The sequence below is a fragment of the Oryzias latipes genome, chromosome 10 (genome assembly GCF_053564925.1).
Source record: "Oryzias latipes strain Hd-rR chromosome 10, Olatipes_Hd-rR_3.1".
NCBI classification, from domain to species: Eukaryota; Metazoa; Chordata; class Actinopteri; order Beloniformes; family Adrianichthyidae; genus Oryzias; species Oryzias latipes.
Genome location: NC_136246.1, coordinates 15,662,776 through 15,685,390, shown reverse-complemented (window position 1 = coordinate 15,685,390; position 22,615 = coordinate 15,662,776). Strand labels below are relative to the sequence as shown.

Below are 22,615 nucleotides of genomic sequence, written 5' to 3'. Positions count from 1 at the left end.
TAGCCAATATGCATTTGCTAGAGTGCATTTATTTTGTCAACAGTGGAAGAACAGAGGGTTTAAAACATCAACAGGAAAACCAATAATGCATGTAGAATTACTGAAAGAATTATTGACTGCTGTAATGTTACCATCTAAAGTGGCAATATGTAAATGCGAGGCACACACACGAAAAACAGATCCTATTTCTAAAGGAAATGCCTTTGCAGATGCAACAGCAAAGCAAGCTGCGAGAAAAGATGCAGATGTGTGCACTAATGAGGATAAGACTGCTGATGCAACTGCTGATGTTTTAAAAGACATGCAACACAGAGCACCACAACAAGAAAAAGATCTACGATTAAAAAAGGGAGCAAAGTTAGAACAAGATATTTATGTAGGCACGGAAGGAAACCCTATTTTGCCAAAATCTATGTACAAATGGGCAGCATTTTTGAGTCATGGGCCTTGCCATGTCTCGACAGGGGGATGGTGAATTTATTAGAGAAATATTATACAACTTATGGATTCATTCTCTATTCAAAAACGTTTTGTAAACAATGTGTTACATGTATGCGTCACAACCCCCAAGGCGTTTGTTTGACCTAAAAGAGGAAAATTTCCTGAATAACCGTTTCCTTTCCATACAATCCATATGGGTTTTATTGAATTAATTAATTGAATTTATTGAATTAAATAAAAGCAAAGGATTGAAATATTGTTGATGGCGATTATTGATGCTTTTTCTAAATGGGTTGAAATTTTTCCATGTGCCACACAGGATGCTATTACAGTAGCTAAAGCTATTAAATAACCCCAACTTTTGGCATGCCAGAAGTGATAATAGCTGATAATGGTACTCATTTTGTAAATCAAGTAATAGAAATAATGGTTCAACACCTTTATATTGATCTAAAGCAGTGCTTCTCAAATAGTGGGGCGCGCCGATGCGATGCCAGGGGGGGCGCGCAGTAGTAGCGGTTTTAGCCACAGGTAATACAGGCAATAGCCCGGGCCGCAAATTTAACGGGAGGCAGTGGTGACAGCGGCTCAGTGCTTGGAAAAATCTGCACCACTATTGGTTTCCCATGATCTGTTCTATGAAACATGCCTGAAACATGTGAACTGCCGTCCCTGCAGCTGCTCCTGTCTCCTGACACACGCGTGTGTTATAGGGAAAGGGGAGGGGTAGTGGGCTCAGGCTGCCAGGTGGAATGTGCACGCGGAGCACTGCCTGGATTGCACAACACCAGGATCATGGCGTGCCTTTAGATGACTCAGCTCATGCTAATAATGTCATTTTTTATGAACTATTGTAGACATTTTGATGACGTGTCTTTATTTTCCATCAATGTTTTCTTTGTCTTCCTGTCGTTTAGTTGGTGTCAGTATTAAACATAAAGACAGCAGGTAATGCAGTAAACAGCTGCACTTTGTGAGATCATAAATAAACAATCGATTATTCAGAAACAAAATTTTCATTAAAAAAGGAGCCTCTACTGCTTTTTACCTATTTCTTCAGACTAAAAACGTTAAATATAATGGTGCTGGTGTGTTAATGTTTCAGGTCAATTTACATTTAATCTTATTTATTGATTGAATTATTTCTCTCAGCATCAAATGGTTCAGCTGGTCAAAATGTTTCTAGTTTTTAATAAGGACTGACAGATTTTTTTCATTTCAGTCACTTTAAGCTTCTTTTCTCTTTTAGAATGGAACAGGGTTTCAGTGGCAAAATAAAGTTAATATTTGTTGAAAGTGGATTTTTATTGCTTTTTTCTTTGTTAATGTTAAAAGATACAATTTTAGACATACTTACACAATTTTTAAAGATACTAACCTAATATAGTATCACCGCAGCGAGTGTGTCTGAGGGGGTGGGGGCCGCAAAAGATTTTCTTTTTCCTAGGGGGGGCCTTGCAAAAAGTAATTGAGAAGCACTGATCTAAAGAGACATTGAAGTTACCATCCACAAAGTGCAGGATTAGTTGAAATAACTAATGGCACTATCAAATCAAAGTTAAAGAAATGCATGGAAGAAACAAACAGACAGTGGCCTGACTGCATAGGCTTAGTTCAACTAAGCGTGCGTATTACACCGACAGCAGGTCAACCTTTAACGCCTTTCGAAATGTTATATGGACGTTCTTATAGGTTACCAGACCTTGATCCTACACAGCAACATTCTCCTGATGATGATGCAAATTTAGTGGATCATTTGAGAAAAATGTTTACCACTAAAGATGTGCAAAGGACAAATAAAGTGCCAGATTCCTTTTTATCTCCACAGGACTCTTCACCAGTGCAGGTTGGTGACTGGGTGTTTGTGAAGGCCATAAAAAGGAAGTCTTGGTCCAGTCCACGGTGGGAAGGCCAGTTCCAAGTCCTGCTGACTACACCAACAGCTGTAAAGATTGCTGAAAGGACGTCTTGGATCCACCTATCACACTGCCAGAAGAAGCATCTGGGTGAGGCTAATTCCAACTGGTGGAGAAGTTTGACTACAAAGGGAGGCAGCTCCAAAAGGGAAGCACCAATGGGAAGCACACCAAATCTCTTTTGAACGACACTGATCCTACACTGTTAAAGGACTTGAGGAGGTGATGTTCTAATTACCTCTCCCTCCCAAAGATAGGCACATGTCCACCATGGCGTGTCCAACTGGGCTAAGAAACAACTTCTTTTGTCTGCTGTTCCTGCTACTCCTGGCAGGAGCCACCACATGGATTTGGTTCTTTTGGAATCCTTATCCACCTTCAAGAAGGACAACCAACGAGGAAAGAATAGAACTTGTTATTAAAAGGAGACCAAGATGACTGTAATGATTTTGAAACTGTATTGACTATGTAAATTACTCATCTGAGTGTAAATTGACAGTGTTATGAAAATGAAGATGAAACAGAAAACTGAATAGAGATGTGATATTACATGTGAGATTTTAACATTTATCAGTGATAAACAGGAAAAAAGATGTGAAAGAAATTGTTTTTATTTCCATTGATTCCATTGAGAATCCTCCAAATGGTTCATTATACGAAACCTCCTAATGAACTTTTGTCTTTGTCTGGAAATTGTCACCTCCTACTTGAATTCTTAATAAAAGCAGCACGGGGAGAGGCGGTCCTTTGACAAGATAAGGGTGGTGGACGTTTTCTGTCACACTTGCTTTTTCTCCCTCGTGCATAAGAAACTTGATTCTTGTTGTGGTTTGTTGTTTCTTATTGTGTTTTTCTTTTGTCTTGATACATTTATCTGACAACTAAGGATTCAAGATGGCAGGTGCAGGTGAGCTTTTTTCCCTTCTCAAGAATATTATAATTTTATGTATAACATATCAAAGTAAAAAAAATCGATTTGTTAGCCATTAGTAATGAACACAAAAGTTTTTATTTCACATTAATGTGTTGATGTACAGTTGTTTGTTGAGTTTGAGAGTTTTTTTTGGCTCCTCCATCATTCTTTTCACCATTTTGTGGATACTGAGCACCAAAAAACTTTACTTATAAGGTATTAAGTGCTGTCTTAGTTTTTCACGAACAGTGAATCTGCAGCACAGAAAGAGTTAAACCTGAAGGTTCAGTTGTCTCCTTGAGGAATGTGGTTGGAGACATAATTCCTGACATAATCATTCCATTACAACCTGTTTGAATGAAACACAAAAAAAGAGTCTTAATTACGTTTCTCTAAAATTTTAGATCGACTCACTCAATTAGGTGTTTTTGTATATAAATATTTGTGTGTGTGTCTCTTGGAAACCATTTTTAATGGTGAGGTTGATGATTAATCATCCAGTTATAAAAGTAATAAATGTATTCTGCGAGGGAGGTCATGGGATAACTTAATTGTTAGGTGCATATGTGATTATCAGGCTGCTTTATCAGGCTGCATGTAACAACTGATATGACAATACAAAGAGCCCATCATCCAAACAGTTCTGCTTATCTTTTTAAACAAATACAATTGACAACAGCTTGTGTCAGCTTGGTTTATCTATTCTCTTGCTTTTAAAAATTAATTGGTGTAGAAGTCATTGCTGAAGGCTGGTACGGCCTGATGTTTGCTGCCTCTTTTATTGCCAGACTCAGGTACGGTCTCCTATGAGGAATTGAAGCAGTTACTGGCAAACAACCCGAATCTATTTCTGGTGGATGTACGCAACAAAGACGAGTGGGACAATGGACATATTCCAAGAGCCATTCACATTCAACGTGAGTCTTCTTCATATCCCTGTTTCCTAAACACAATTAGACAGCATAATTGCACACAGTCAAAGGAAGAGACTCCATGGTTGTGCTGCTTTCAGTACTGAATGTGCTGTGCTGACTAGCCATGACTCTGCACAAATCTAGTTTTTCAGGTTCTGTCCTTTTTCTGTTTTACGATGTTCATCATCTTGTTTGTGGCAGTCATCTGTGTCAAGTGAGTTGTCCAATGTTACCTTGTCCTGTTGTTTATTTCTGTAAGTGGACACAGTAGAGGCTGCTTTTTCGATGAACCCAGAAGACTTCAGAGCCAAGTACGGAGTGGGGAAACCACCGCTGGATTCGCCAAACATGGTGTTTTACTGCCGGACAGGAAAAAGATCTGCACAGGGTTTGTGCAAGGTCAAACACATGGGATATGTGAAGTAAATACATACTTTTTTTTATTTTCTTAATTTGTTTTTTTTTTTTAATTTAATATCCACAATTAATGCATTATCAGAGTCTAAACACCCACTCGCATGAAAATGCAGTTTTTAACAGTAAGCTCCAATACTAGATAACTTTAAAAGATAGCCCAGATAGCTCCAATACTGTTCGCCATTTTTGTTGCACCAGTAATGTCAGGTTGGGGTTGTGAGAGGCTGTAAGCTGTTGGGAGAGCGCGGGGCGGGCTTACTCCGCACCAACAGTCACGCTCACAACTTGGAGATGATTTTTTAATGAACTCCAGAAACTATTTCCTAGAAAAAAACCAACATCATCATGATAAAAAGACCACAGGGAAGGCTTTTACAATAGATCAGATGATGATCGGAGTGGGACTTTAAAAACAGACTTAAAAATCCAGATTTACTTTCTCTAAAGCAGCATCAGGATATGAGTTCAATTTTGATGTCACGTGTAAAAATAACAAACCTATGCTTTTGTCTTGTTTTATTTAGTGTTCGCAATTACCCTGGCAGCTACACGGAGTGGTCTGAGAGAGAAGGAAGAGGCTCATCATGAACTGCACACAAGTCTTGGTCTTCTTGCTTTCGGTTTTTAAAATTGAGAAATGTTTTTTTATGTAAAACACTTTGAGTCACATTAGTTGGCAAAGTGCCATACGAATAAGATTTGATTTGATTTGGTTTCATTTGAGTTGATTTAAAGGAATAATACAGACTGACAGAGTGAATGTACTTCCCATTATTAAATGAGGACATCAAATGTCACTTGTGAGATGAACCACCTTTCTACTCTTTGCGCTCGCTGTTTCACTTTTCATGAATATTAAAAACAAGTGGAGAAAAAAGTCTTTGTAGAGTTGAGTTTTGTGACATACATCTGGAGCTGCATAGAGTTTAATTTACTTCATCTGCTGATGCCTAGAAAATTTACAGCATGCAGAGGAACATCAGAGCTTTTCCTGAAGTAGTTAGGAGCTCTAATTAGATTCTCATGAGGAAAGCGAAGAGCAGAGCTGTGATTTAAGATTATTGTGGTATATCAGGCTTATTCCCCTTCATTTATCTTTCAAAAGAAGTACTAAAATTCAGTTTTTGATAGGTTACCGTTTCATTATGTATGTGTGTGCATCTACTGTATATTGTGAATTGTAACATTGTAACCAAAGGTTATGTCTTACTGATGAACAAAAAATATTTGTGTATCTTAAGGATGTATTCTAAAGAGATTTATCAAGACTAAGCAGTCCTGATAACTCCAGGAGCGGCTGACGCATACGATTTTTCATGTCAAAACTCAAACTTAGACTTCTGTCTTTTTGCTGCCCCCCGCCTTTGTCCCCCATAGCTCCGCCCCTGCTTCCACCACCTAGTTTCTTAGTGTCTAAGTTTCTTAGACAGTGTTGCTTATGTATCCAGCAGTTGGGTTAAAATAATTAAACAACACAGAGTCAATGAAATTTAATCTTGAATGTAATTTTAAAAAAAAAGGAAATTACAAGAAGTAAAAAAAGGAGCAGAAAAGTTCAGCTATAGTAAGATTTTCCAATCACTTGCGATCATTATTATGACGAGTCATCATAACAGTGAGCTATCAGAGGGAGGAGCATGATCTGTGAGCCCTTTTGTACTGCTGTAAGGACAAAAGGTCAAAGGTTGAAGTGCATTGGTGGTGCAGCATCAAACTCCAATCTCTAGAGGATCTATTCTGTGTCAATGTCAACGGCGACTTCAGTCAGTGTTATCACACTTTGAAATGCCAGATTAGGTCACATGGGAGTTCTTCAAAGATTGCAGAACTTCCAATCTTGAGCATTGGCCCGCTTGAAAAAAGAAAAGTAATGTACTACTTGCAGCTTTATTTGTCAAATTTGGTTTCAATTATGAGTCTCATAGAAAGAGTTAGAAGTGAATAATTTAGGACCTGTGGTTTAAAATTTTTATCTGGTTTCTTGAATTCTTCCATGCAAATTATTACTGGGGTGAAGGGAGAGACTGAATAGCTCTGCCTCAGACATACGAGCATGCTTCCTCCACGCTTTTGCTTGTTTTTACTGCGTTACCTCATTTTTCTGCCTCAGTTCTCACAGATTTTGGGAAAAGCATGTTTTCAGGTCTTGAGCCTGAGTGTGTCCCTAAAGTGCAGAGTTCTTGCACATACATGGTTTATGGTTAACTCAGATGACTGCTTTTTAAAGGGCCTCCCCCTCTGTAATAACAGTTAAAATCATGAAATTACTTTTTTTCCCCACTGTTTTATAAATCTCTGTAAGTTTATAAAGGCAAATGTCAACCTCAAGCAAAGCTGGATTTACAGCCTAATACAGTTTAATCATTAATAGCTGAATACTTAAAGACAAAGGCTGACTTTAATTGTGGGAAATGGCTGCTCAAAATAAGAATTAACAGAGCAGGTCAGTCAGAAACTTCCTCCCTTTCTTTAATAAAGTTGAATACTTATCTCTACATTCCTGCATTATCAAGGTCAACTGACAGACTTCATCCAAGAACAGAGGGTGTATTCAGACTGGACACATTTGGTCCACTTAAAGTTAACCAGAGTTCATTTCCCCTGATAATCCAGAACAAATTTTCAGTCTAAACACATCCAAGCGGTTCCTGGTCTGGTACCTCCTGAACCCATCTTCCGAGGTGGTTTCGGTTCGCTTCCAATCAGACTGAGCTCCGGTTGGCTCTGAGATTCCTCAGTTTGAATAGACTCTGTCCTCGCAGCGGAACAACTGAACCAAAATGGCCACCATAGCCGGGCATTATGGGATGTAAACAGAGTAGGAATGTAGCAACCATGACAATAAGACAACAACTCATTGAAATGTGGGTGGATGAATGCAGGCTCATTAAAAAAAGAATTTTAACACATTTATACACATTCTCACTGTTTTTCCAATAATCTATTTGTCATAAACATTTACCGGTGTACCTTCTTAACCGTCGTCTCCTCAATAACCGCCTTGCAGCATGCAATTCCTGGCCAATGACTGAGGAGATCTTTAGTCACATGGTTTTGTTCACAGGCTTTTGGTTCTTAACAGAAATATCTGGTTGAAAGGCAGTCTGAATACAGACCAAACGCAAGGTTCTGGAAGCGATTTGGACAAATTCAGTGGACCGGACCAACTGACTTTAGCAGTCTGAACAAGCCCAGTTTCCCATTTTTTAGAGATTTTGTTCGATAAACCCTTTGTGCAGTAGTCCTTACTGCTTCTGATGATGCTGGTATCTGGGTCGTACTGTTCCCAACATTCTTATCATTCATGACTTGATATTAGTTTTTAGGTGGTTGCTGTTTTTATTATTTCCACACAGATCAATTTTGGAGCTCAAGGTTCAAGGTTCCACTCGGTTTTTAATTGTAGAAATTGTCACTTTTGAAGCCACAAAATCTCTTTTTAAAAGCTGCTACGAATAAATCCAGTTTTATCATTTGTCATAGTAAATACTGGCATTTATTACATTGAGCACAAAAGGAGAAGTAAGACAAACAGATTTCATTTTCTCTTCAAATCGATATGTGGAGAAAAGAAGCAGGTCTGAAACTTGTGGTTATGTGATATTCCACTGATCTGAACCCATCAATGCAATACAACAATTATACTATTAATCCAGTTTGCATGTTCGTCCTCTCGTGTTTAGGTGAACAAGGAAAAAAAAAGAAAGACTGGTATAAATCTGCTTTTATGAAGTCTTTATGTTTAAGTAAAACACCAAAAAAAAAAAACCCACATCTTTGTGTCTGATGATATTGCAGTCTGTTAGAAACTAGCGCTTGTTTTGGATCAATCCTAAGGGAGAAGAAGAAGTTTCCTTCAGACATCAGACATCCAATACAGTTAATAGCTTCACAAAAAAAATCTTAAAATTGTCACAGAAAGGTGGGAAGAGGAGCAGGTTGTCACAGAAAAGATAAAAATTATAAATCTTTTTGAAGGAAATCTTCATTTCAAATAAAAATGTAAGAAAAATGTGCCCATTTCCGCTTGAGCAACAGAGTGGGAGTTTGAACTCTGCATGCTTGTTGGGCCACACAGCTGTGCACTCACTGCTGGAAAGCATTTTCCAACAGCAGCTTGAGATGAGGGTGTCACAAACCCGCCAGTTTAAAAAAGATGGACTCTGTGTCAACATTCACAACATCTCTATGTTGAATTTTTCCCCTTATGGCATCAAAATGAGAAAAAAATAACAACAGGATGCAAAGGTTGGACATTCAGAGAGCTGCTTCTCCTTGGTGATTGAGCAGATGTGGAGATATGAACGCATTCAGTGCTTCCTTATGTCATATGGCGGTTCACAGCACTTTCCGCATACCCATGTGAGACCCATCTGGCTTCTTTAGGACCATTAAGGTCTTTTTAAACTATCTGTTATTATGTCTGTATTGAGTTGATGTTCTCCTTGAAGATAGAACAGTAACCACTGCAAAGAACCACGCGGACTGATGACCGGGACAGGCCGGGCCCCCAGGTCTGGTGGCGGAAGCCCAGGCTGATGTGGACCTGACATTCCGAACATTTCGTCATGTCTTGTAAACTCTTTTTACTGAACCAATTAAAACACAGATGTGTTTCCTGCTGTGAATGGAATCCAAACTTGTTTATTTTTACAAGGAGGTTTGGCTTGAAGCTTTAGCAAAATGTGGAAAAAATCTTTTAATTAAAAGTAGAGGAATAAACCCTCTAGCTACAAATGAAAGAAATAAACAGAGATATCCAAAGCTTTCCTTTTTTTTTCTCATGGAACCAATCGGAGGAGAATGTTGCATATCTGTGTATTCAAAGAACTGAAATTACAACACAAACGTACCTTATTTGAATATCTGGAACAGTCAAAATATCAATATAAATGTTAGATACTGTGTCAAAATCTTTTGTAAACCGTAGGGACGTGTTGATATGGTTGTGTAATGTAGGACTGCTTAGCATTACTTGATAAAACACATAATACCAAATGTCATTGTATTATTGTAAGCATTTAAAGTGTATCAAATCACTTTTAGATTTTCTATGATTTCTAGTACTAGGGCCACCATAAAAGAAAGATAAACAAAAAAATAAATAAATAAATGAGAAAAAGGTCAAAATTTTGACTCGTCATTTTTTTAAATAAAAGTTCTCCATTTGCAAAAAAAGGAAAGCAGATTCAAAGAGATTTTTTAAATCATTTCAAAGCTAAATACAACATTTTTTTAAGACTTTTACCCTTGTTAAATTTTGACTTTTCTCTTATACTTTCATGAATTTAATCTCATAAAAATTTTGACTTTTTTCTCATACATTTGTTTACTTTTGTTCCTTTTATGGTGGCCCCAATTTTCTCCATATATTTCCTATATTAGCTGATGAATTTATAACAAAATACTGAGGTAAACATTATTCTTCAAGCCTTGCTTTCCTCCAAAGCTTTTTAAGAATAACTAGTAAAAATGTCGTAAAATATGTCTGTATGGTTTAAATCAAAGGTAGAATTCCAGCTTTGTCAAGGATGGCAATAATGATCGAACAAAAAATCAAAGAGGCTCACGTTAGCATTCCTTCGAGCTCTTATGGGTGTTTTTTATTACAGAAACCAATAAAGTATTGTGCTAAACCATTGCTCTAAATGAGGGGGTAACTTAACAACACATGTTCACAATCTCAACAAAAACTGACTTGTGTCCTTGTTACAGAAGGAACTGCAAAAACAATCCTATTTTTTAATAAATTATAGTTAGATAAAGCGAATAAATAAAACTATTTCTGTTCTTTGCAAAATGTTCATCTCCCTTCCCCTAACTTGCAGTGCAGCTCAATAGCGCTGCCTTCATCTGCCAAAATCCTGTTTCCTAGACAACACAAAACAGTTTACCTCAGAGGGAGAGAAGAGGAACAACACAAGTCTGCTAAACCACTTGTTTAGTGACCAACAAAACACACATCACTTAAATGAAGTGGTGAGAGTATGGCAGTTGTTCCCCTACAGAATGAGGGACTTTCAAAAGGATTTTTTATTTCTCATCAAAAGCTAAATTTAAAAGAGGAAGTCACTGTTTTTTATTCGAAGCAACTATAAATGGTTCATTGTGCAGATTAACATGCAAGATGAAGTGAGTAATTTATTAACTTACTAATTACGGCTTTATGAATGCCGGGTGTAGATTGTGTAGTTGCTGTAGACGTAGGCTTGTTTAAGCATAAAAATTCCCCTTTCACAATCTCTATTTTCATAGCATGATGAGTCACAACCTCATAGAATTTAAACTCCTGTCTGTTCTTGCCTTTTGGTCCATTTTCCAACACGTCTGCGTTAGTAGCTTCAAATTTGATCCGACAATGAGAAAAAAAACGGAGTGGCTTGTGTTTTGAATGAGCCTGCAAAACCACAACGTTCAAAGCAAATGTTAAGGTTTTTGCCTGGAAAAAAAACCTGCACTCTATTACTTCTTGTTTGGTTGACTTTATCTTTATCACCATAAAGGTGCATCTTGCGCCTTTGCAGTGCAAAAGTTTAGCCTCTGTGTGACTTCTGCACAGAGACAAAAGAACTAAAACTAAAAAGCTAAAGAGAAAATAAAAGAGTGCAGCAGCATCTTCTCTTAAATCATTTTACTGTGCTGGCCTCCTCAGCTCATTGATTTAATGCTTGAGAAAGACGGATATGTGCAAACACAAACAGAGGCTTGGAAGGCAGTTGTGTATTTTAATTGTTCTGCCCCAAACTAGTAAAGTCCTAAAAAACAGCCCATTAAGAAGCAAAACAGGAAGCCTGTCTTCTTGTTACAGCTGCAAATACCTTGATATGGCGTCATCTTGAGGCCATTTTGAGCAATAACATCCAGGGGACTTTGGAAAGCAGACCAAAAGGGAAAGAATTGATACTCACCACCACCATAAAAAAGAAAAACATACAAGTTGAGCCAAGATATAAAAATACAAGCACCGAGTGTTAAATGATGACTTTTAAACGTGTTTACATCAAAATAGCTTGATATAAATAGTGCACTGTGTGTGGATACATGAAGAAGCATCTTTGATTGAATGAAATTCTTTTTTGTGACATTTTGTCTTTTTTTTCACTGGTTTCTGGATGGAAAAAGGACAGTTAATACCACATTCTGTTCTTGGTGCACTACCGTTTCTTACAAAGGACATGAACACAGAATCTAATCGCGAACCAAAATGTGACGAACACAGGAGGATGAGGAAGGGTAGTAACACAGATACATGTTTTAGAAAACGTAAAAAACAAAGGCTTAGTCAGTCAGTCAGTCGAATGTGTAACGCCTCCTTTTTGCTGTGAAAAAGCATCCAATAATTTGCTGAATACATGATAAATGAGGTGTTTGATGGCCCAAACCATTGTGTAAATACTTTTACAGCATTAAGGAAAAGTATTTACATTTACATTATGTAAATACTTTTACACATGTCTCCGGCAGACCCCATGCAATTAATTCAAAATATCATTCATCCATCCATGTGTTACTGATGCAAGTTCTTGTATTCTGCGATGATAATGAGGCATTCTGAAGCCATAATCTACCATCAGACCTCCTCCACTACAGCAGGTCCACCAAAGCAAAATAATTAATCATTAATGACAACTGGAAAAACATGACACAGTGAATTTTGTATTAGTCACAAGAGAAAACTCAGGTGTTGGGTGACGCCTATACGTATAGCATGTATTTGTTAGGCTAATGACACTGGTGCTTTGTCATCCTAACTCAGTGAATCTCTAGAAATGTCATGGAGCTGTTCTGGTCATGTTGGTGCAGGTTTCTTCCATAAATGATTTGCATCTGTTTATTTTTTTTACAATGACATGGCTAAAGATCGGTGTTTCACAATCCGCCCATCACACTTGTGTATAAAAGACAAATGTTTTCAGTTTAGAAATAAAATCATGAGCTACATTAAGTGTGCTAAAGAGGTTCTACTGTGCTAAGTCAGATAAAGATGCTACATTTTAGGATATATCTAGATTTTTCTGGAACAAAGTAATCAATTAAAAAATACATTTTTTTGTACAGCATAAACTCATCCATGACCCTCAGCTTCCCTGCACGTTTCACAAGCTATCATTTTCCAGAAGAATTGATTATGATCTTCATGGGGTTTTGCAGCTGCCTGATAGTGACTGTTTACAACAGCCGTTCAAAATAGATGTTGAAATACAGTCAATGAATGCAGAGATGATTAAATCAAACAGCAATGACTGAATTTAATCAAAGAAGACAGTAGGAAATTTTTGTGTGGTGCAGAGTTACAAGTTGATCTAACAGTAAAACAAACGCTAGCATAGTCTGTCTGATTGTTTTAATTTTAAGAATGAAAGTCATGAAATTAACTTTTTATATAAAATATTTAACAAAAGGTGGCTTTTTAAAAACTTTTATACATATTTTTATAAAGAGTTTTATTTATTTATATATATATATATATATATATATATATATATATATATATATATATATATATATATATATATATATATATATATATATGTGTGTGTGTGTATTAAATGTTTTTAAAAATGCAAATATTTCCTCAATTAGTATATTTTTTATTTTAAAAGTCCAAAAAAACCTACGATCGTTCTGAGGAGTTGATGTGATTGGCTAGCTGGCCGAATCCGCCTTGCTACGCCCCGCCCACTCCTAGTGTGTAAACCAATGAAATGTCGTTAGACAATGAGGAAGCTGAAGTACAGACAGTTTTGGCATGACTCGCATTTTTACCTCACAAACTCACTGGGATAGCGAACGCAGGTGAGTCTTTCTCCTCCTAAGTAACAGCTACTATTCGACTTAGTAATTATAATTTTCTAATCAGAAAAATGATACGTAATAAATGAAAGATGGACGAGGATTTATGAAAATGCAGACTTAAAACTGTGCCATTTTTCATTCATAATTGCGCTAATGTTTAAAGTCGGTCATCTTGCAGCCGTAGCAACAAACAAAAGCGAATTGCAAAAAAGTCACGTTGTGAGTAAAATATTGACCAGACAACACGCTGGATGGTAAATCCCATCTTAATATACATTTTGCATAGCTCCTTTTGATTTCCAGTAATTCTCATTTAGCTTGAATCTCTATATGTATCGCATAACTAGGAATGACTCAGCCGTTTTCATATAGCTGAAGCTGATTGCCTCCGATGGGGATGCATTGCTTGACAACAATCCGCTGCATTTATTCTTGCTGGGTTAATTGTTGCTCTTGAAGCTGTAAACATCCCATCCGAACCTTTGAAAAAACTTTTCTGCTCAACCAAAATGTCTTTGCAGGCTTTGACAGGTTTAGCTTTAAACAGCTAAAGTCCAGACTGTCTGACTTAAGGCAAAGGAAACAAACCACTTTTCCTGTTTAGATTCCCTTTTCCGTTTTCAAATGACTTTGCCATCCAAGCACTATTTTCTTCTTCATCCATGATGAAGAAAATGGATTGAGGAGGGAATTGTGTGTAATCATAGGAAGTACTAGCCCGGGTCATTGACCAAACATAGGATAGCTATAGTATGAACTATACAGTGCACTATATAGGGGGTTAGCGTGGTCATTTGGACACAGCCTGAGGCTATGACCGAATGCCTGAATTGTTTTGTTCTCCTGTTCCACCCACATCCATTTACAGAAGTGCAGTGTCATGTTCCCCACCTCAGCAAGTCCTTTGTATTTCCGATTTATCATCTAAAATCGTGAATTGAGATTTTTTTGGAACATTTTCTGAAAAGTGGTTGTGATGTGTTTCCACTCTCATCATCAGCCATGGAGAACATTTCCTATGAGGACCTCCAGGTTCTTCTGAAGGAGAACCAGAACTTGGTTCTAGTTGATGTGCGCTCAAAAGGAGAAGTGGACAATGGCCACATCCCAGGATCCATTAACATTCCACGTAAGTCTTGTGTTGTAGATATTCAAGTTGTCAACCAGTGTCGTCCTCGCGTGCCGCTGTGTGTAACAAACGTTTTTTTGAAGATGAGCAGACAAGACACTAATCTGGTTTTTCAGGTTCTGAACGTCTTACCTTAGATCCCATCTTTGTTGGTTTCCCAGACACTGTGAGATGTATAATTATCTGTATTCTGTTTTTTGAATCCCCTTAGTTGACACTGTGGAGAGTGCTTTTAAATTACCGCCGGAGGATTTTAAGAGCAAATATGGAAAAACCAAACCAGAAAAGGATTCACAGGATCTGGTGTTTCACTGCCAGATGGGCAGAAGAGGTGAAACGGCAACAAAACAGGCCCGTCAGCTCGGATACTCCAAGTAAATACGTTATTGTTACTGTTAAAATTAGGGTTGAAACTTTGTGATGTAGTGTTGTTGCCAAATAATTCCAAATATTGTGAAGGGGTTAAATGAAATCTTTTGACATGTGCTTGTCTCCTCTGTATTAAAGGCATTTTGTCCTTTTGTTTTTTGTTCCAGGGCTCGAAATTATGCTGGCGGCTACATGGAGTGGTCCAAAAAACAAAACAAATGATTTATTTTTTATTTTTTTTATGAAGAACCTCTAGAGTGAATTATATGTATTCACATCTTAGAATCAACACGAGCATGAAACGTGTTCCTTTTGTTGAATTTTATACAGTAAATCATGTTAATATGTTTGTATGAAAATATTCAAATAAAGTCTTTGAAAATCATTTTAATAATTTTTATGGTCAGCTGTTATGGGATGGACTTACTAACCCTGATCCTCTTTTGAACTATTTTGAAAGTGTTCCCAAGAGTCTTTTAATTATAATTATGCCGATTTTAGCCAAAATTTAAAAAAATAACTCTTTTTTTTCTAGGACATAATTTCTACAGTAGTTCATTAGAACTTTGCCTCTGAGTTATGAATGGGACAATTGCTGCGGAGTAAGCCCACCCCCCTTTCCCATCATCCTTTTGTTACTCTCTTTTTATGGACAAAGCTGTAAATAAATCTATTTCTCTACAAGCAGATGCAAATAAGAATCGAGCAGGGGGCAAGTGGCCCGCTGATTGTAGTGTGTATGTCACAACTAAAATCATTTTTCATGTGATTCTGATTTACAACGATCTGAATAAAGAAATACTCAGAAATGCAATTTATGCTTCATTTTCTAACATCAGAAAAATGCTACAAGAACATGTTAAAAACACAATTTTCATCGAAGTGGGTAAATAATAAAGTAATTCGGGGGGGAAACTGAGATGAATTTAGTTTTGGATTTTTTTCTTGTTTTTTTTGTTTTCTGGTTATGAACATCCACAGTTTTCCCTTCCTCCAAAACAACTGTTGAAATTAGACCTTTTTTTTTTATAAACTTTTTTTTATTTTATTTAACTGTAGTGAGTTAATTTAAAAAATAATTAATAAAAAATCTGACCAATGGAAGACCCAAAATGAAAGGGTAAAAATACATTTTTTTCCGACTTAGACATTTTAATAATTTTTTTCATCACTTTTAACGTAAATGGCGGGGGAAAACTAAGGATATTTTTCATGATTTCTTTTATTTGTATTTATATCTTAACCCACATGACAACAATAATCCCATAATTAAAGCAGCAAAGGTGGATTAGTGAACAGCTTTGAAGAAGTGTGTTGTAGCTCATTAGCATCTTTAATCATCTGGAAATGCTGCAGGAAATCCGGCAGGTAAGAGACGAGTTTGAATGTAATTCTTCACACAGAAAAACTCTATTAGAGTTTATTTAAACTCTGACCGCTCCACTGTAATCGTTAAAAACCGAAAAAGGTGTCAAATAAATCTGCGATTAGAGCCATCCAGCGTTCAGTGCTAGCTCGCTAAGCTAGCAGCGTGCTTTTTCAACACCTGTCCAGGTGCTGCGGCTCGTCGTGTTAATGAGCAAGCAGGGACGACGGCACGGTTCAGGGAGTACCGGAGGCCTCCTCATCCTCCTGTGGGATGAAGAAGCAGGGGCTCAAAGGTTAAACTGCACCGGTGAGGTCAAAGTTCAGAAACCTTCCGTGTCATCCAAACCCAAGAAAAAGACATACAATAACTAACTTATTTGTTGTTGTTTGTTTGTGTCAAATGTGGTAATAATACCGCCTCAGTCGGACTTATTGTTTATTTAACATTTGTGATCATTACACGTGTGCGTTTTTCACAATTAAATGAAAGAGTGTGTTCTAGTTCTATAGTTTGTTGCAGTTGCAGCTGCTGGATCCTGGTGTTCAGGCGTTGAAATCAAAGCTCTTCAGCTTGGTGTGTATGCAGATGTTCATGTGTTTGAACATTTATTTATTAAGTGCATATTAATGAAGATTAAAAAAACGAATGTAACTGCCAAATGTTAGCCACTGGTTGGTTTCTGTCTGCAGTTTCCTCCGTTTTACTCTTCTAATTTCTTTTTGCCGCTTTCATTCTGGCAGATTTGAAGGGCCGCATGTTCCCCCATGTTTCTCCAAGTCTGGAGCCTGACCCTGAAGATCTGATTCCCTTCACTGAGCTGCATGGGTCGCTCAGATTACTGCTGTCTTTTCAGGTCCTCTGCAATTCAGCTGTGAAAATAATAACAGAGGAATAAAACGTGACATGTTCAGAAGTCGTAATCACTCAGGTCTGGTCCAGAGTTTATGTTCTGGTTCTAACATCACAACTTGCTTTTTGTCTCTTGCAGATGAAAGACGCGAGACATTGGCCTTCAGATTGGCAGTCAGATGTTGAGGCAGTTCTTCAGGCATTCAGCTTGGCTAATGCTGGGGTATTAACAGATCTGGGGGGTATTCCAGGAAGCATGTTTAAACTAGCCTGACTTTAACCCTGAACTCTGGCTGAAATCCGACTGAACTTGCTTACTCTGGGTATGTCGGTTCCAAAAGACCGGATATGAGTTCTTAATTACGCTCAATTTGCTTAATGCACGTGCACGTCAAGTACATGAAGACATTCTCAATGGACCGCCGATTTCCGGAGTCACCATGGAAACGCGTGGAGAAAAAAAGAGAGCGCTATACTTCAGTGAGACGGAGTCTGAGATTTTAATGACGGCGTATGAAGATTATAAGACCATCAAAAAAGTAACACGGCTGCATCAGTAAGACAAAGAGTTTCTGCTTGGAGAAAAAGAACAAACAACAAACTAAACGCAGGAGTTTCTTAGCTTATTTTAATTGTGACGCATATAACTTATCCAACATAAATGAATTACTTCTATTGGATACAAGTAATTGAGTTAAATTTATTCAACCTAATTTCTTACGTCTATCCAAGTCGATATTTTTTTACAACTCAAATTTAAATATTTATCTAACTAAATGTCATATTACTCCAATTCAATTAAATGTTTTTCCATCTTAATTTGTGGTACTTCTTGAACTCTCATATGTTTAAGTTTGAGCCTGCAGATATACTCATTTTTATAACAATAAAATGAACTTAACAATATGGATTCGTAATATGAAATCATTTACCATTTATCTGACTTTAACATTTCACCAATAGGTAGTAGGGCTGCTAGATAACCTCATCCTCCTCTCCCTCCCTCTCCCTCATGGTGCAGAAAGAATTAAACATAGTGGGACAAAATAATTAGACAACACACAGTAAAACAGCTAAACAACTAAACACATTTGGTCAAAAAGCCACACTTAAACCCAAATCCGTCCAGACAGGCAGAGGAAATGGTATCCCACAATCCCTTGCGGTGCCGATCTAACAGCAGCACCAAAGTTACACCTACTTAATTGAATTAATTTGAATGAATCTGATAACTACGTGTCATTTTTAAGATGACTTGACAAAAAAAAAAAAAACAATTTAACTGAAGCAAATAAACCCTGTAAAAAAGTTTATCTTTCCAACATCCATATGTGGTCTTATCACCCTCTCATGGTGGAAAAAGTATTATTATCTAAATCATCTTCAAATGGACACGGCATGCTGCTTCACCTCTCTGAAAAACAAACTAAGCTTCAACTAAACCTGCTCCAGACCAGGTTATGTTCAGAGCATGAGTTGCTATGGCAACTTGACCTACCCTGAAACATACCTTCATTTCTGGAACCAAAAGCTGAGGTTATCTGCTTCCTTAGCCTCAAACTTACCGTGGTAACTAGCATAACCTGCTTTCTGGAATACCCCCTGTACACCTCAAAGTTGTAACGGTGGATGTTTAAGTCTTTTTGTTGTTGTTTTTTGCACAGATACAAATCCACCTTAAGCTGAAATTTGCTCAGAAGACGTCTGTGCGTGACTTCAGGTAAGAACTGCAGCTTCACCGTTTGACGCTCAGAGCCTTTCTGTTTTCTTGGACACTCTGCGAGTCGAGCGGCTTCGTGGGTTTTCCCCCTCGGTTGCATTAACAGAGTTTAACATTGCTGAGTTTTTGTAAAGCTACCTAAGCAAAAGTAAACAATTAATGTCAATGAGTGACTGATTCACAACTTCCTTGAGTTTCATGGTGACTCTCTGGATTTTTGCCTTTTAAAGTAAAAAAGAAAATAGGACAATCTAAAAGATTAACAAACAGCCATGACTTTTTCTGAAGTGTTTCTTTTTGTTATTCTCCTGCAGAGCAAAGATAAAGGCTAAAGTGTCACGTGCAGACCAGCCACCTCTCCTGTTAGATGTTTCTTGTCCTGAACAGTCAGTAGTCTTTTACTTCTCCAGTAAACGGTTTGGTCCCAGGTTGTTTTGGATAAGCGGGCTTTGCTTTACAGAAAGCGATGGTTCCTCTCAAAACCTCATGGATGGGCGAAGAGGGCGAGCTGGTGTCAGGGAGGACATCCTGTGGACGGGGGCAGGTTGCCACTCGGTATCCCACCCCAGGCCATGGATGGAGGACTGCTGGGGGATCTCAGTGTTCGTCTTGTAACGCTACTGCATCCGTGTGTGCTGCAATACCCCAACATGCCCACAGAGTTAAAAAGCATCAAAATATCCTTGCATCTGCCACTGCCTTTGATAACTGCTATTTGGACGCTGATTCTCTGTGCACTGACTTGGAGGTAAATGTCCGGGTAACTGTGGCGCTCCCTGGTCTCTAAAGACAACCGTCCACTTTCTTATTTTATAGTAGGAACCAAACCTCCCTTCTAGAAGAGATCTTACTGTCGAAAAAAGAAAAGGGAAGACTAGATGCTGTTAGGTTAAACCTTTCAATAGTAAAATCTGTGTGAAGATCACCCCTACTCTGTAAAAAGTTACTCAGTTTATTGTTTTTGTTGTTGACTTGAGTCAACTTGGTGATCCAAAGTGAAATATTCCTCCTTTACATGACATGTTTCTAAGTGTTGGTATACAACCCCTGTAATATTCCAGTGTCGGGTCCCTCTGGCTTCTTCCAAACCCTCCCTTCCTCCATGGACTGTCAGCACCTGGGTCTGCGAGGACTGCAATGCCCCGCCCACAAAGGTAAACACCGCTGCTCAGAACGGCGTGTAGATGTAGGTCTGTACCTAAGGACGCTGGTCTTCCAATCAAATTATAGAATTTAGGTTTGTTTGTTTTTTAACAGACCTGACACCCGGGACCTTTAGCATAACGTGTAAAAACGCTGTTTTTTGATTTGTTAGTTAACCTTTATGTTACCAGGAGGATCATATCATTTTCATTTACAATGATAACCATAACCCTGGCAAGAAGTAGAAGTAGAGCCAGGAAAAGAAAAATAGACCAAAACAACAATAGACATTAATCCAACTCTGTAAAATAAATTCAGCAGAGTTTTGAGTCCGGGGTGTCAAATCAACTCAGCCGTATATTTATTTCTGAGCAAGTCTGTATTGCTGTCTTAAAGTCTGATTTTAATCACATAATTATGATTTCCACTTGGAATTTGGATTTTAAGTCAGATTCCTAAAAATAAAGTCAGAATTCTATGGAATAAAATCAGAATTCTAAAGAATATATTCAGAATTCTATAAAGTCAGAATTTTATGGAATAAAGTCAGAATTATATTAAATAAAGTCAAAATTCTATAGAATAAGGTCAGAATCATCTTAAGTATAGTTGGATCTTTGTGTTGTAAGAGTTTATTTTATCCGTTTTATTTATTATCATCAGTCCAAAAGAAATGTAGAACTATGTTTAAAATAACGTGCTGTTCACTGTTAGCTTAGTTCTTTGCATTTGTTGCATTAGTTTATTTAAAGTACTGTACTTCTTGGAATGTCTTATCTTATTTTAACAGTTCAGGAAGCTTCAATGGGAAAACAACTTAATCCCCTCTGATGGATAAATGTGTTCTGTCCTAAAGTTTAAAGCTTTTAAACCAAAAAGGCTTTTGTTTCTAAAAATGTCACAGTAGTTTCTTTTTTCAATGCTGGGTCGCATTAAAGATTGTGATTTATTATGTTTTTTGTCTAAAATCAAATTTTGAGTGGGATCATTGTCCAAAAAAAAAAGAAAAACCAAAATGTTGACAGGGTTCATCACGGCTAGATTTTTGAATCAACGCCCTCCATCGAGTGTAATCCAACCTCTGTTTGGGTTTGACGTTTTTATAAAACACAAACTTATAACCAAGAAACCAAATCAGCCAGAAGCTTAAATAACTCGTGATTCTGGTCGTGTTCTACTAAAATAATAGTCATAAAGGTTTGAATGATATTTGTAAGCAAAAAACTGATTCCACTGCCGATGTAATCACGCATGTTGAACATGCAACTTCTTTCCGTGAGCAGTGGGGATCAGAGAGGACATGAACGGGACCGGGCAGAAATAACACTAGACAAAGAGGGGCAAAAGTTAGAAACTGCAGCAAACACTTATACCTTCATGGAAAACAGAGGACAAAGTACCTAAAGTCATTTTTTGTATATTTCCTGCAGATCCAGAGTTCAGAGTTGGTACTGTGTTCACCACTGAGCAATGGGAAAATGAAAAGAAATGTGACGATGAAGAGCAAGAATCCAGTCACCTGCCAGTTCAGCAGAGTCTCCTGCTCTTCCTCCTCTTGCAACACAGAAACCCCTTCTGCTCCCACCTGTCTGATTTTGTAGGTGAGAAACAATTTGGGATTTCGCGGTTTTTGTCAGGAGCCAGTAGAAAAACTGATGTGAACAGCTTTCAAGACGGCTCTTTTCACAGCCGCTGACATGCTGATAGAGCACCACCTGGAGGAGATTCTGTGCAACAACAAGCCGGCTGTCATGGCAGCCATACGAACGGAAATCGGGAACGCCATGAAAGCTCAAAATCAAAGGAAAAAGGCAAGAATGAAAATAAAACCTTCCCAACAACCTTTCTACTGTCAGAGAATAGATGAACAGCTGCTGCTGTACTTTGACAGAAAAATAAATATTGGTTCAAGTTAGCCACTTCAAGATGCAACCGTTCATTTTAAAATAAATTGTTTAGAGTGTTGTTTCATTTACTTGTTTATCTATGTTTTCTGTTCTGATGAAAGCAACAAGAGAAGCTGAATTCAGCGGCTGAGGTGATTCTCAGTTCCACCATGAGTATTGTTAGCTGCAGCAGCAACGTGGACTTCAGAAACGCCTGCTTTGACCTCATGAAGGTACAATAGAAAAACATCTGATCTTAAAATAACATCCAGCACTCGTAGTTTGTGTCGCAGCCAAATCGCTTAGTTGCCTAAATGAAAAGAAAAAAAAGTGCTTTTTGTGTGCAATGTGATTTTTAGGTAGCCGACACTCATGCGTTGTCATCCCACCTGGGTGAGTCACTCCGGCGAGTGATGTCATGGAGATTCCTTCCCGTGGGCAGATGTTATTCCACTCAGGTTAGTGAAGTGTGTGTTTTCCACAACCGCCTGGCATCCATCTGGGCTTTTAACAGTAATGTTGACCAAACTCATTGCTTTGGCAGATGGAGGAAAATCTTTTACATCACGGGTCTACAAAGTCGGAAATCTGAGGATGCTGTTTTTTTTTTTTCCTTGAAAGGTTTTTGTGGAGTTCAGACGAGTGACCTGTAATTTATTTTGTCTATAATATGCTGTATTTACCTTGAATAAAGAAAGTGGCGTGAAAAAACTTGATCCATATTTATTTATTTTTACAATCTGTGTCACACAA

At 37.7% G+C, this 22,615-nt stretch overlaps 3 protein-coding genes across 5 annotated transcripts; all 3 read left to right on the top strand.

Moving 5' to 3' along the window:
- The first annotated feature begins 3,103 nt into the window (after positions 1-3,103).
- LOC101160667 (thiosulfate:glutathione sulfurtransferase) lies at positions 3,104-5,416 on the top strand. The gene is made up of 4 exons (XM_004073172.5): positions 3,104-3,264; positions 4,059-4,187; positions 4,444-4,606; positions 5,126-5,416. Exons 1-4 carry the CDS (start codon positions 3,252-3,254, stop codon positions 5,187-5,189), a joined length of 369 nt encoding a protein of 122 aa, XP_004073220.1. The 5' UTR covers positions 3,104-3,251; the 3' UTR covers positions 5,190-5,416.
- A 7,848-nt stretch (positions 5,417-13,264) lies between these two features.
- LOC101160420 (thiosulfate:glutathione sulfurtransferase) lies at positions 13,265-15,280 on the top strand. Its single transcript, XM_004073171.5, has 4 exons — positions 13,265-13,397; positions 14,398-14,526; positions 14,738-14,900; positions 15,063-15,280. Exons 2-4 carry the CDS (start codon positions 14,400-14,402, stop codon positions 15,115-15,117), a joined length of 345 nt encoding a protein of 114 aa, XP_004073219.1. The 5' UTR covers positions 13,265-13,397; positions 14,398-14,399; the 3' UTR covers positions 15,118-15,280.
- Positions 15,281-16,110: 830 nt separating this feature from the next.
- top6bl (TOP6B like initiator of meiotic double strand breaks) lies at positions 16,111-22,573 on the top strand. Of its 3 annotated transcripts, XM_011480060.4 has the most exons (14): positions 16,111-16,263; positions 16,450-16,570; positions 16,784-16,837; positions 17,005-17,117; positions 17,253-17,336; positions 18,778-18,833; positions 19,148-19,219; positions 19,294-19,510; positions 19,864-19,987; positions 21,407-21,577; positions 21,666-21,787; positions 21,985-22,095; positions 22,222-22,320; positions 22,407-22,573. In XM_011480060.4, the coding sequence occupies exons 1-14, from the start codon at positions 16,243-16,245 to the stop codon at positions 22,452-22,454; spliced, it is 1,413 nt and encodes a 470-aa protein (XP_011478362.2). In that variant the 5' UTR covers positions 16,111-16,242; the 3' UTR covers positions 22,455-22,573. The 3 variants fall into 3 exon arrangements, with proteins under 3 accessions (XP_011478362.2, XP_020562173.1, XP_078809672.1); XM_020706514.3 differs by lacking the exon at positions 16,111-16,263 and having other exon boundaries at positions 16,440-16,570; positions 16,766-16,837; XM_078953546.1 differs by lacking the exon at positions 16,111-16,263 and having other exon boundaries at positions 16,455-16,570; positions 16,774-16,837.
- Positions 22,574-22,615: the final 42 nt, after the last annotated feature.